Source organism: Salvelinus namaycush, chromosome 2 (genome assembly GCF_016432855.1).
Source record: "Salvelinus namaycush isolate Seneca chromosome 2, SaNama_1.0, whole genome shotgun sequence".
In the NCBI taxonomy this organism is placed as follows: domain Eukaryota; kingdom Metazoa; phylum Chordata; class Actinopteri; order Salmoniformes; family Salmonidae; genus Salvelinus; species Salvelinus namaycush.
Window position 1 is genome coordinate 68,034,360 of NC_052308.1, and position 14,835 is coordinate 68,049,194.

The following is a 14,835-nucleotide window of genomic DNA, read 5'->3' on the forward strand; positions in this document are numbered from 1 at the left end:
AAAACATACATTTATTGTGTAACATGATGTCCTATGAGTGTCATCTGATGAAGATTATCAAAGGTTAGTGATTCATTTTATCTCTATTTCTGCTTTTGTGACTATCTTTGGCTGGGAAAAATGGCTGTGTGTTTTTTTGATTTGGTGGTGATCTAACATTAATATATGTTGTGTTTTCGCTGTAAAGCATTTTAAAAATCGGACACGATGGGTAGATTAACAAGATGTTTATCTTTCATTTGCTGTATTGGACTTGTTAATGTGTGAAAGTTAAATATTTCAAAAAAATATTTTAGAATTTCCCGCGCTGCCTTTTCAGCGGAATGTTGGGGGGGAGGTTCCGCTAGCAGAACGTGTGTCCTAGAAAGGTTAAGAAAATCTTACTTTCAGCCTTGACTGTAAGATAACACGCCAAGGTTACAACGCATGTGATTATGTCATACGAATGCTAAACTCAGTATGCAAGGATATCATTAACTGCAAACATCTGTCTTAATAGCTATAGTGGATGATTAGCTAGCTGCAACACATGGTGTGATAACTTCTGTATGCAGGATACATCCCATATACAGGGACACTTCAAAAGCAAAACAGGGACGTGGAACTACCATGGGAGCCAGCTAGCACTAGTATGTTAGTTTAGCGTGCTAGCAACTTGAACTACCATGCGAGCCAGCTAGCACTAGTATGTTAGTTTAGCGTGCTAGCAACTTGAACTACCATGCGAGCCAGCTAGCACTAGTATGTTAGTTTAGCGTGCTAGCAACTTGAACTACCATGGGAGCCAGCTAGCACTAGTATGTTAGTTTAGCGTGCTAGCAACTTGAACTACCATGGGAGCCAGCTAGCACTAGTATGTTAGTTTAGCGTGCTAGCAACTTGAACTACCATGCGAGCCAGCTAGCACTAGTATGTTAGTTTAGCGTGCTAGCAACTGGAACTGCCATGGGACCCAACTGGCTCTAGCATGATAGTTTAGCATGCTAGCATGGTGAAATTGACCTGTTCCTCACCATCCTTCAGCTGGTGGAGGTAAACACTAGCACGGGAGTGGTTACTCATCTCACTGTTCTTCATGGGAGACAATACAGGCGTGATCTGAGTCAAGGCGAGTTACCCATGCTCTGGATGAAGGAAGGGAGTAGCTTTGCATGTGGTGGTAAATGTGATGGAAGCGAACAACCTAACGGTGGAAAAAAATATAGAACATCTGTCAGCCCTAAGGCACAATCTACAAATGAGAGTGAGGCAAGAACACTAAGGCCCATGAGCAGGCGGAGAAAGAAAGAGGGAGGGAGAAGCCAATGGAGAGAGAGAGAACCCCTTCTTGGAGTGCTTCCACAATCTCAAACAGATCGCATCGCATGACGCCACGTATCGTGATTGTTTGTGACGAAGCAAAATCAAGGGTGTGGCAAAACGGCATGCTTCCTTGCCCTTCAAGTAGACCTACCTCAAACTTTGTTGCGTGTCTTTCCTTGTATGACCTCATTATGTGATGCAGTGTAGAGGGTCTGCACTCCAAAAAATATAATATACATATTTTTTTAATTCTAGAGGCAACGCAAACAGTGTTATCATTAACATGCGTAATATTATGCATCAATCCCCGATTAGATGTACTTGTTGTACACAACACTCCACCAAGTCTTCCAATTTGTTTTTGTGTGTGTGTTGGGTGGTAGGGACTAGGATGGGAGTCATAAAGCCCCAATTACCGTCAGTGTGAAGATGCAATGTTAGTGTTGGTGAGGTCTGGGCCGGAGTGCAGTGGGAATGTCAAGGAGATAGTCAATTAGTCTAGACTTCAAATGCCTGAGCTCAAGAGACAGTACTTGTGTTAATAAGGAGAGTTCAAAGTGTTGCAGCTCCTGGTTGGCTAGTGGACTCCATCAGGGAAGGAAAATAAAGAGAAGGGCTCATTATAGTCCAGAATAGAGAGCTGTAATAGTGTATGCAAAAGACAAGACAAAGTTTTAAGGGAGTGATCAAATACGGGTGAAATGAAGAGGTGAACTGATGACGAGGCAATAATGATACAGCCTGTCTGTCTGAATAAAAATCCAAGAAGATGATCCGTGCACCATTTGCCGCAGTGTGTTCTCACTTGTTCAATGTCCCTCTTTCTCTTCTTCCCGCTTGGCCCCCATTTCACTTTGGTGAGACCTTTGCCCGAGCAACCCAAGTCTCCCGGCTGACATTTTTATTACCCTCTTATGAAGACTTCACTTCTTTTCCCATGCCAGACCTTGTCCCTGCTTGATTGCCCTTTTTGCCCGTAGCCTCAATTAGGCATCTACTCGGTCTCCCATCCAAAGCAAGACCTGGGTTGTGTTCAAATGGACAAAAACGGACTGAAACAGAGGAAGAGACTACCTGGACCTGTCCACTAAGAAATGCTCATTTTAGTTTCCCTTTGTAAAACATTTTAAAACCTGCCCTAAATGAACATAACCCTGTAGTTAAACCCATTCAATCCCTTTCTATTGCTGACATGTTCTCCATAAATAGGTTATGCCCTGGGTTCAAAGCAGCAACCGCTAAATAACGCCTTAGGTAGGTCTTTAGTAAGCGCTTGGACAGTACATTGTATTAGCAGATGAAGAGAGTGAAGTCCATTAGGCAGAAATGATCTCTCCAAGGCATTGCAGGGCTTTTCATTAAAGATGTATTATCTTTCCTAGGTCTTAGTGAGTGTGTTAGACTGAGATTTCTTACAAAGGAAAGAGTAGGCCATTTTTATTAATTCCAGATGGGCATACAGAGGAAATGAAGCAATTCTGGCAGTAATTAAAATGCACTGTGGACAATTAACTCAGTTGTAATAGCATTATTAAGATACATTCTTAAGACATTAATATAGAATGTCCATGTGAATATTGGAACATTTCACTCACAGTAGATAGATGTACATTCAGATTTACTGTAGTTCAAGAGCAGTATGTCTTATAAGATTTACGCAAAATGATCTTGCTGCCTTTTCTCCTGTGAAGTTGGATGGTTTCTATTCATGATTTCCCCCATGGAAAAACCCATAAACTTCCTATCCATCAAACTCTAACTTATTTGCTGGGGAGGTTTCTTCTGTTTTTGCACACATTTTGGAATCGCCCTAACAAAAATATAAATTGGACTAGCTGACCAGAACGGCCAAATTGTTAAGTTTTAAACAGAGGTAGTTGTTATTTTAAAACTCTGGGGTGTCCATGGAGGTACTGTAGGGGGTCTACGAAAATAGATATTTTTTATTTTACGGACTCCTCACCTAATTGGCTATCAATAGTTCAAAAAAGTTAGGTGAATCAGGTCGGACTCGGATGGAGAGTGAGTGCATTGTTCAAGATGGATGAACAAAAGGCAAGTGGTGCACAAAAACGCAGCGAAACGAAACACCAGGTGGAAGCTAGTAGGTCTAGTTATGCAGCAGCTTGCCAGTCCAGACTGAGACCTCACTGCCCGGGCCCTGCTATGAGAGGGGCCTTGCTCCCTCACTTCTTGCGAATAGTGACCGTTCCTCTAGTGAGAGTATCGAGCCTCCTCCTCTCCCAGAAAACCAACCTGATGGGTACTGCCAGAGACCCCCCCCCCCCCCCCCCCCTTCTGTGAACATTGGTAAGCCTACGAGTGATGAGACGGATAGCCCACAGCGTGGAGTCCGAGTTCCAGTGTGTAATATAAATAGGCTACCATGCTAAATGCTGTATATAGCTATAGATAGGCTAGTAGGCTAGACTGCATTGTCTGCATAATGAAACAATCCCTAGTAAGCTATTGTTTTGATCATTGGTTCGACCCAAGCTGCGCGAGAACGTGAGGACGGCAAAGGTAGGCTATAGGTCTACAGGACCGTTGTATCCTATTAAAAACATAAATTGGTTACTGATTAGTATGTTGTTGCATAGAACATGCATTTTACAATCTGCAATGTTTGAATGGCCTACTTTAATTACCGAGCAAGTAAATACATAATTGCAACCAGTCAGCATTCTAAATAGCAGCATTGCAAAACTGTAGGCCTATAACTTAGTGAAACATAAATGTTAGGCTAAACATGAGAAAAGGACGAACCAAAAAAACAAATGTGTATCCAGTAAAGCAAAGCTGTAGGCTACTACAAGCACTAGCACCAATCTGATAGCCTATCGATAGGCAGACACACAGACGTTGCAATTTCAGAACCACAGACAGCGATCGGAAGTCTATACTGAGGGGCTGACGCAGTAGGCTTTGCGGGGGTCCAGAGAAACTGCGCTACGCCAGTGCTCTTAGACAAAATGTGTTTGGAGTTACACTTCCTGGGGGGTCCCTTGGCAAGAAAAGGTTGAAGACCCTTGGTCTAGTTATGTTGGGTATTGTGTAATTTTGACTTGGGCCACTAGATGGTGGCTGATTCATGGGTTCTACACTACTGCTGCTCTTCAGACATCTCTACAAGGCTAAAGAGACAGTCAAGACTGACCTTTTTGTCTGAGGAGTTCACTTACTGGTCACCGACAGTCCATGGGATGACATGAGCGAACAAGCAACTGCTATTGTTTTCCGTTCAACAACAAACGCACCTGCTGCTGGTTTACAGGAAGTAACATGCCCATTCAAACTCTCATAATCATGTCTGGGTAGTCAAACTAGTAGCAGCATGTCAGCCTAAAAGTGGGGGTCTGTTGTTAGGAGCTACAATTTAGTGAGTTCTACTTTCCCTCTACTCTTCTCCATGAATTTCCTTAATCTTGCCATTTGAACTTCCTATAGTGCAGACAGAGTATATGTGTCGCTTGGGCACCGACTGTGTTACGCTTGGATTTAGAGAGAGGCTTCACAATCCAATTACTGTGACTGGGGTGAAATGGAAAATATGGGCCTAATTTCATTAATATTCTATCACTGAGTATTTACTGCTGCACGGCTATTAACTCACTGTGTTATTCATCGCACACTTCTTAAACGTCTTGCAGTTGGTGGCTGCTTCATTATCCTTTGGTCATTTTGAACCCCTTTGGCCTCATAAACTAAATACATGCACACGCACATTGGTATAAACACACTGGAGCGTGCACACACACACACATACATACACACACACACAATGGTAGCAATTCCAGGCATGCCCTCTCTTTTCCCCGTGCTCCATCAGGGGAAAGTGTGAAGTGTAGAAATGAACAAAATGCCAGCGTTTGTGTGGATTACAGAGCATGGAACTCTGGAGAAAGTTTCAGGGTCAGCATGATTCCTTTTTAGTTTTTCTCCTTTTATTTATAAAACTCCGGTAAAGCAAAAAGTGAAGGATTTAATTTGGCGGCATAACATGACGCAACATTTGGATATGCATTTTCAGAGTTGTTTCGACCAGTGTGAGATGGTTTCTTGAAATGACCCTTGGAAACGTTGATTGAGTCAACATGTTACGTCTGTCATTTCCTGTCTAAACATGACACCGTAATGTCATGTTGCGTGAGGATGTTGACATTTCTATGCAGCTTGTAATATAAATCTGTTAAATTACAAGGTGAAGCTCCAAGATAGCGTATCTAAAGATACAGCTATGTCTAAACAAACAGTCATGTAATTTTGAATGATGAGGATGTTGTTGACATTTTTTTACACAGTTTTATATAAATGTGTAAAATGACAAGGTAAAGCTCTGTCATAACATAAGTCTAAAGGCTTGAAGCTAAGTGTATATTATCCATGTTAAGTGAAGATGAGTTTTTAGATAAAAGTATAACAGCTGAATACTTGGCAACGTCATTGCCCTGTTTACCGCTCATGGTTAATGTCGTCTTATGAAGCAGAATATGGTATTCAACACAACTCCTACAGGATTCATTCCCTCACTGCCACATCTGTCCAACTCTTCCCCTCATTTCTCTCTCATCTGAAGGTTATAAGTGGAACTAATCAGATCCCTGAGAAGCTCACCAGAATCTCCCTAACCCATTTTCACGTCGCACTAGGATATATCGATTTCCATATTCTAACAACAAATTATTGAAATAAGTCATGTGAGTGTTCCCGAATTCATGAAACCGCTTATAATCCTCCCTTCACAATAGCTGCATTAGCCTACATAGGCTAGAATAGGGCTGTATCACAATAGGGTGTTGTTTCCACATTTATAGGAGCAGACAAAGTTTTAATAGTGCCCAGAGTTAAAACGCTGTTAATTGTGTATGGAATGTAAAAATAAAATGTGTTGGCTGCTGCATCTGATATTTGATTGGATTGGTCAGCATGTGGATCACGTATGGCGCTACGCTAGCTCACTGTGATTGATGAACTTGTGTTTGGGGTCGGCCCACTATAGCTACCATTATCATGCATAGTTTGACAAATGACTTAGAGTCTCAGCCGCGCCTGCTCAAGCTTGCTATGTTATATAGCCAATGGTGCCTGCTGGAAGTGTGTTAGACGTTTTACATCATGCCCCATTCCCAAATCCACCCCTATTGATGGTAATCAGGGAAACTTAGGAGATTTGTCAAATGGGGAAACCTGTTAAAATCACCTTGGGTTGTTGGTTGAAGGTTCTGTCTCCCTACTCTGTTAGCCTTTTCTCTATCCTCTATAACCCAGTCAGCATGGTTCCATAGCGGTGTGATCCCTGCACGACTGATGTCATTAATGACAATTTGCTAGCGTAATGTGAACAGTGGTTTTGCTGGGGTTGGTGAACTATAGAAATATGGTGGTGTGAGGATTGACGGTGCCATAATGTCTTGACACTGAAACTGTGGAGGTTTCAGAGTTGTTGTCTGACATTGAAATTGTGGGCACTACTGGGATGGATGAGGTAGGATAAGTGCCAATCAGTTCATGGTTTTATTAACATAGTGACTCGAGAAACACATGCACATGCGCGTGCGCGCACACACACACACACACACACACACACACACACACACACACACACACACACACACACACACACACACACACACACACACACACACACACACACACACACACACACACACACACACACACACACACACACACTCTACTTCCTTCCCACTGTGCTACTGATAAGGGGTTATGTAAGTGTTCAGGATGACTGATTCAATTACATTTGCTGCTGATTATATCTTTTGATATATGTGTTTTTTTCTCTCACTTGGCACAATCACAGGGAAAAAATTGTGAACCTCCAAGAAAAGAACAAAGCTTGTGGGAAATTAGAGCTTTCAAAGCTTGACTGAACAGACAGCAGGAGAAAGAGGGAGAGAAATCTGAATGCGTTACCCATACACACTCGCTACAAGATAGGCAAAGGGTGTGTTTAAAAGACTGTCTGTACAACAATAATTAGGATCTAGCAAAGCGGAACACAGGTTTATAAATTAGATATCTAACAAGCAGGAGATGACTGTGAGTCTAAAGAGGCCAATTTAGAACCACAAATTACTGACATTATATCTGTTATTAAATGTAGACTTTGTAATCAAATCATATAATCTAATAATAATATCATTTTTTTTCAATCAACTTCAAACTCTCAAGCTGCCCATCACATGGATTCAGTGGCGGTCGGTGACATTTAAGATGATTGTCAATACTTTGCACACTCTTGGCTGCATCTAGCTGATCTAGGGTGTAATCATTAGTCCAACAGTTTCAAACAAGAGTTTTTATTGGACAAATTCAGGTATGTTTATCCCTGTTTCATTACATTTGCTTCTGTTTAAGAAATGTTTTTCAACATAATTGGCGGAATGAATACACCCTAATCCCACGCAAACACAGTTCACTTTCATAGCAGCCACATACAAACAGCATGATTATTTTGCTAATTGTATAATTCCTTCTCGCATCTACACGCTCTCCTCCGCTCACATTTTCCCTTCGCTTGTGGACTTCAGTACACAACACATCAGCTGTCTGTGACCAGTCGAAAAATCTTTCCAAGCCAAACCTTCATATCATCCTAACCGTGACACACAGCCTACATCATTGTCACCATATTAGCGAAGGTCATAGTCAACAAGGTTATTAGAACTAACACGTTAGTAAACCTGTTACAATCATGCAGTACAGTGTACAGGCAGCAAGCAGTTTAGCAGTTACACTGATGGGCCCTGGTAGCAATACATTAATAAAACCAAAAGCTTACCTTGACTTGAGTTCCAGTGTTGGATAGCCATAGCCAGCTAGCTAACATAGCATCCCTCTCTGTTTGAGCCAGGTGTTTGAGTAGGCTAAACTAAACTCAGCAAATAAAGAAACTTCCTCTCACTGTCAACTGCGTTTATTTTCAGTAAACTTAACATGTGTAAATATTTGTACGAACATAAGATTCAACAACTGAGACATATAAACATAAGTTCCACAGACATGTGACTAACAGAAATGGAATGTGTCCCTGAACAAAGTGGGGGTCAAAATCAAAAGTAACAGTCAGTATCTGGTGTGGCCACCAGCTGCATTAAGTACTGCAGTGCATCTCCCCCTCATGGACTGCACCAGATTTGGCAGTTCTTGCTGTGAGATGTTACCCCACTCTTCCACCAAGGCACCTGCAAGTTTCCGGACATTTCTTTGGGGAATGGTCCTTGCCCTCACCCTCCGATCCAACAGGTCCCAGACGTGCTCAATGTGATTGAGATCCCGGATCTTCGCTGGCCATGGCAGAACACTGACATTCCTGTCTTGCAGGAAATCACGCACAGAACAAGCAGTATGGATGGTGGCATTGTCATGCTGGAGGGTCATGTCAGGATGAGCCTGCAAGAAGGGTACCACATGAGGGAGGAGCATGTCTTCCCTGTAACGCACAGTGGTGAGGTTGCCTGCAATGATCACAAGCTCAGTCTGATGATGCTGTGACACACCGCCCCAGACCATGACGAACCCTCCACCTCCAAATCGATCCCGCTCCAGAGTACAGGCCTCGGTGTAACACTTTCTTTTTTTGCGGAGTTTAGCTAGCTGCATTCGCTAGCTAAGTGAAAGTGAAAAAAATACAACAAAATATAGCTCTCTCTCTCTTGCTGCTTCATTTTTAAAGAAATTAATTTGTTAAACTGTTCAACTATTGTCTTTGAGTCAACTACTCACCACATTTTATGCACTGCAGTGCTAGCTAGCTGTAGCTTATGCTTTCAGTTCTAGATTCATTCTCTGATCCTTTGATTGATTGGGTGGACACCATGTCGGTTCATGCTGCAAGAGCTCTGATAGGTTGGCGGACGTTCTCCGGAAGTTGTCATAATTCATGTGTAAGTCTATGGAATGGGGTGATTTTGTATGGAAGTTGTTGTACCCAGAGGAGGACGGAAACTAGCTGTCCACCAAGTACACCATGGTGCTACCCTACAGAGTGCTGTTGAGGCTGCTGTAGACCTTCATTGCAGAACAGTGTGTTTTAATAAATAATTTGTTGATGTGAATATATTTGGTATAGTTTTTTTCTAAAAAGGATAACTGTTTTAATGTTTCACAATTTTTTAAAATGATATTTACTGAATAGGATGGTCCTCCCCTTCCTCCTCTGAGGAGCCTCCACTGCATGGATTGCCAAAATATATACCATTTAAATCGGAGTTATCTTTATCCAACACTGATACAAACTAAGCCTCACTCCCAAGCCAACAATAATATTTCCCAGTCTTCCAGGACCAGCTTCCTCCATGGCTAGCTCTGATTCTATTTCTGTCTGCTCTCATTCAGATCATGCTTCTGACTGACCCGGAAGTGGAAAGCAGCCTGCTGATCAGCTCCGATGAGGGAGCCACCTATCAGAAGTACCGCCTCAGCTTCTACATCCTCAGCCTGCTCTTCCACCCCGAGCAGGAGGACTGGATCCTTGCCTACAGCCATGACCAGAAGGTAAGAGGAGTGAGAACTGACTGACACACAGAGATCACTTAACTACTGTATCTTTTTGTCATCAGAGGCTTTCTGTCTTTCGTCGGTTTTGCCCTCTGTCAGACATCAAAACAAGACGACATCAAATCGCCAATTGGCAACCCATCCCTTATGGGATTAATTGACAAACAAACATTACAATAATTCACTATGGTAATTAAATGACCGTTCTTCTGAGTCAGGCGGTGGGGTGATTGATGTGGTGGGACTATTTACTCTGCAGTTGAGTGAGGTGTGTTACTGGGGAGAGAGACGTGATTAGCATATCCAGTGGATTTAAACTTATGATAGCCCTCAACTAAGAAACTGAGTGGGTTTTAAGGTTGATTTCCACTCGTCTAAACTCCAATATATTGAATCGATTCAACAAAGTCAAGTGTTCATAACTTACTCAACGATTTGCTTTATTTTAACAAATTCAGTTTCTGTGGCTGAGACTAGAGCCATAAACTCCATACATACATACATACATACATACATACATACATACATACATACATACATACATACATACATACATACATACATACATACATACATACAGTTGAAGTCGGAAGTTTACATACACTTAGGTTGGAGTCATTAAAACTAGGTTTTCAACCATTCCACAAATTTCTTGTTAACAAACTATAGTTTTAACAAGTCAGTTAGGACATCTACATCGTGCATGACACAAGTAGTTTTTCCAACAATTGTTTACAGACAGATTATTTCACTTATAATTCACTGTATCACAATTCCAGTGGGTCAGAAGTTGACATACACTAAGTTGACTGTGCCTTTTAAACAGCTTGGAAAATTCCAGGAAATGATGTCATGGCTTTAGAAGCTTCTGAGAGGCTAATTGACATCATTTGAGCCAATTGGAGGTGTACCTGTGGATGTATTGCTTGACATCATGGGAAAATCAAAAGAAATCAGCCAAGACCTCAGAAAAGAAATTGTTGACCTCCAGAAGTCTGGTTCATCCTTTGGAGCAATTTCCAAACATCTGAAGGTACCACATTCATCTGTACAAACAATAGTACGCAAGTATAAACACCATGGGACCATGCAGCCGCCATACCGCTCAGGAAGGAGACACGTTCTGTCTCCCAGAGATGAACGTACTTTGGTGCAAAAAGTGCATATCAATCCCAGAACAACAGCAAAGGACCTCGTAAAGATGCTGGAGGAAACAGGTACAAAAGTATCTATATCCACAGTAAAACGAATCCTATATTGACATGACCTGAAAGGCCCCTCAGCAAGGAAGAAGCCACTGCTCCAAAATTGCCAGACTACGGTTTGCAACTGCACATGGGGACAAAGATCATACTTTTTGGATAAATGTCCTCTGGTCTGATGAAACAAAAATAGAAATGTTTGGCCATAATGACCATCGTTATGTTTTGAGGAAAAAGGGGGATGCCTGCAAGCCGAAGAACACCATCCCAACCGTGAAGCACGGGGGTGCTAGTATGGTGTTGTGGGAAAAATAGATGGCATCATGAGGGAGGAAAAGTATGTGGATATATTGAAGCAACATCTCAAGACATCAGTCAGGAAGTTAAAGCTTGGTCGCAAATGGGTCTTCCAAATGGACAATGACCCCAAGCATACTTCCAAAGTTGTGGCAAAAGGGAATTTTTACTAGAATTAAATGTCAGGAATTGTGAAAAACTGAGTTTAAATGTATTTGGCTAAGGCGTATGTAAACTTCCGACTTCAACTGTAGGGCCATATTCTCAATCTACTACATATTGCTGTATATGGAGCCATACTCCATATATAGTGCCATACTGTATACTCAATATTCTACATATATTCCATATATAGTGCCATACACTCAATATACTCCACATTCTTCATAGAGTCCTACTGTATATGTGGCTCAGGTGGCCCTACATGAGGATTGTCCGGTGCAGTTTGGGGACTTACAAGGACGAATCCCTAAGTCCCTTAAGCTCCTCGTCCGTTAAATGTAGGCCCGGCATCCCTTCCAATAACTTTAGGAGAAAGCAAAACCAACAGAGGTGAACCCAGATAAACAGTCATATGCACCTTAACAAAGGTTAAACTTGTATTACCTACCCTTAGACCGAGGGTTTGACTAATTCCTTTTCTCCATGACTCAGGGATTTGATATCCCCTACAGTATTTTCGGGCAAGGCATCAAAGGTGTAAAAAATGTGGCGATTAATCATCAACATTCTAGTCCAAGGGAATGAAGTGCGTATGTTTTAAGAATAAATAACCGTCTAATATATGAGACGCTGTCTGATGATGGTAATTACCGATGAACTACTGAGGCGAGAGATGGTAATATGTAAAAGATATATTCCAGACCTGCGATTTATAGCAATTTTGAGAATGACCATAACCATTAATAAATGCCTTGCTTGCAGCCAGAGCAATTTGGGCCTAATGTTTCACATCTGATAAATAATGAATGTTTCTCTTTTTTTTCCTGTGGAGGTACTTAGTGTACCTTGGGAGGTGTTAGGCTGTAGTTATAAGATGCACCTGGCCATGCATATACACTGAGTGTACAAAACATTAAGAATATCTTCCTAATATTGAGTTGAAGCAAACCCCCCCTCCCACTTTGGTCCTCAGAACAGCCTCAATTTGTCAGGGCATGGACTCTACAAGGTGTCGAAAGCATTCTACAGGGATGCCAGCCCATGTTGATGCCAATGTTTCCCACGGTTGTCATGTTTGCTGGATGTCATTTGAGTGATGGACCATTCTTGTTACACACAGGAAACTGTTGAGCATGAAAAACCCAGCAGCGTTGCCGTTCTTGACACAAACCGGTGTGCCTGGCAGCTACGCCCATACCCCGTTCAAGGGCACAAATCTTTTGTCTTGCCCATTCACCCTCTGAATGGCACACATACAAGATCCATGTCTCAATTGTCTCATAGCTTAAAATCCTTCTTTAACCTGTGTCCTCCCCTTCATCTACACTGATTGAAGTGGATTTAAGTGACATCAATAAGGGATCATAGCTTTCACCTGGATTCACCTGGTCAGTCTATGTCATGGAAAGAGCAGGTGTTCATAATGTTTTGTACACTCAGTGTATACAGCATACAGGTTTAATATATGTGCACCCTCTCGTTCTCTCTCAATCTTTCCCTCTTTTCCTCCCTTTCTTTCAATCTCAATTGCTCACTCTCTCCTTACCTACCCCCCCCTCTACTTACCTGATTACCCAGACTCCTTGCCCAAGATAAATGCTACGCCACGCCCACGAGCGTTAGATCATTCTCAGCAATGAGTCTGAATTTGAGTACCTCCCCCGACGATTTCTTGAAAGCAAACAAATTCTAACCATTTTGATTGTTCCCAGAAACCTATGGGTTGGGCCAGAGCCAGAACAAACGTGGGTAAAGCAGTGGGTTTGAATACTTTGATAACCTGATTGGTTAGAAATGATCCAATCACTGATGACATTTTTTGTACAACACCCCTCATTTTGACGTCACGGCAAATGGCTTCAATGATGGCAGTCTTAGATGAGCAGCGGAATAATTCAGTTTGAGTCGTCAGGCAACCTCTCTACCTCCCTCCATTCCTTCCTCACTCCCTCTCCCCTACTCCTGTCTTTCCCCTTCCCTTCATTTCTCTTGCAGTGGGCCCTTAGAGCTATTTCTCCTCATTATTTGCATGTCCTAGATTGAGGGACTTCTAGAAAACACACACACACACACACACACACACACACACACACACACACACACACACACACACACACACACACACACACACACACACACACACACACACACACACACAGAGAGAGAGAGAGATCACTTAACTGCTGTATCTGGTAGCTAGCTACTGTCTCTTTTGTCATCAGAGGCTTTCTGTCTTCTGTCGGTTTTGCCCTCTGTCAGACATCAAAACAAGGTGAGCTGTTATGAGTCAGGTGGAGGGTGAGAGTGAGAGGTGAGGCAGCATCAGTTGGACGATTTTCTCTGCCGGTGATTGAGTGGCGTAACCATGGCGAGAGGCTATTGTCTGACTCATTACTCATATTCAGATATGACAAAGAGAGAGGGAGAGAGAGAGAGATTAGACGAGTTAGAGACTTGATTGGTGTCGGTGGATGTAAGCTAAAAGTAGTCCTGAATGTAGCCCTGAACTTTCCTGAAAGCGAGTAGCATTCACACGAAGTGGATTGATGATTGTTGACATAACGACACTAGACTGTGTAATATGTTTAAGTTCAACTGAGTGGCAAAGTCAATTAGTCATAACTTGCTCAAACGGATTTGCTCATACTTGAATAAATTCAGTTCTTGTGGCTGAGACCAAAGCTGTATATCGAGCCATGTACTCCATATACAGTGCATTCAGAATGTATTCAGGCTCCTTGACTTTTTCCACATTTTGTTACGTTACAGCCTTATTCTAAAATGTATTAAATAGGTTTTTTCCTCATCAATCTACACACAATACTCCATAATGACAAAGCAAAAACAGGTTTTTAGATATTTTTGCAAATGTATTAAAAAACAACATATCATATTTACATAAGTATTCAGACTCTTTAGTCAGTACTTTGTTGAAGCACCTTTGGCAGCGATTACAGCCTTGATTCTTCTTAGGTATAACGCTACACACTTGGCACACCTGTATTTGGGGAGTTTTTCCCATTTTCCTCTGTAGATCCTCAAACTCTGTCAGGTTGGATGGAGAGTGTTGCTGCACATCTATTTTCAGGTCCAGAGATGTTTTATCAGGTTCAAGTCCGAGCCCTGGCTGGGCCACTCAAGGACATTCAGAGACTTTTCCGAGGCCACTCCTGCGTTGTCTTGGCTGTGTGCTTCGGGTCGTTGTCCTGCTGGAAGGTGAACCTTCGCCCCAGTCTGTGGTCCTGAGCGCTCTGGAACAGGTTTTCATCAAGGATCTCTCTGTACTTTGCTTTGTTCATCTTCCCTCAATCCTGACTAGTTTCCCAATCTCTCTATGGTGAAGCATGGTGGT

The 14,835-nt window shown here is 42.2% G+C and overlaps 1 protein-coding gene across 1 annotated transcript in view; it reads left to right on the forward strand.

Moving 5' to 3' along the window:
• LOC120023098 (VPS10 domain-containing receptor SorCS1-like) overlaps positions 1-14,835 on the forward strand; it is a gene marked incomplete at its 3' end in the record, with an annotated part of 162,957 nt that overhangs the window by 97,764 nt on the left and 50,358 nt on the right. The window contains exon 4 of the mRNA XM_038967072.1: positions 9,661-9,819. Coding sequence (XP_038823000.1) covers positions 9,661-9,819 — 159 coding nt within the window. The remainder of the gene's footprint in view (positions 1-9,660; positions 9,820-14,835) is intronic.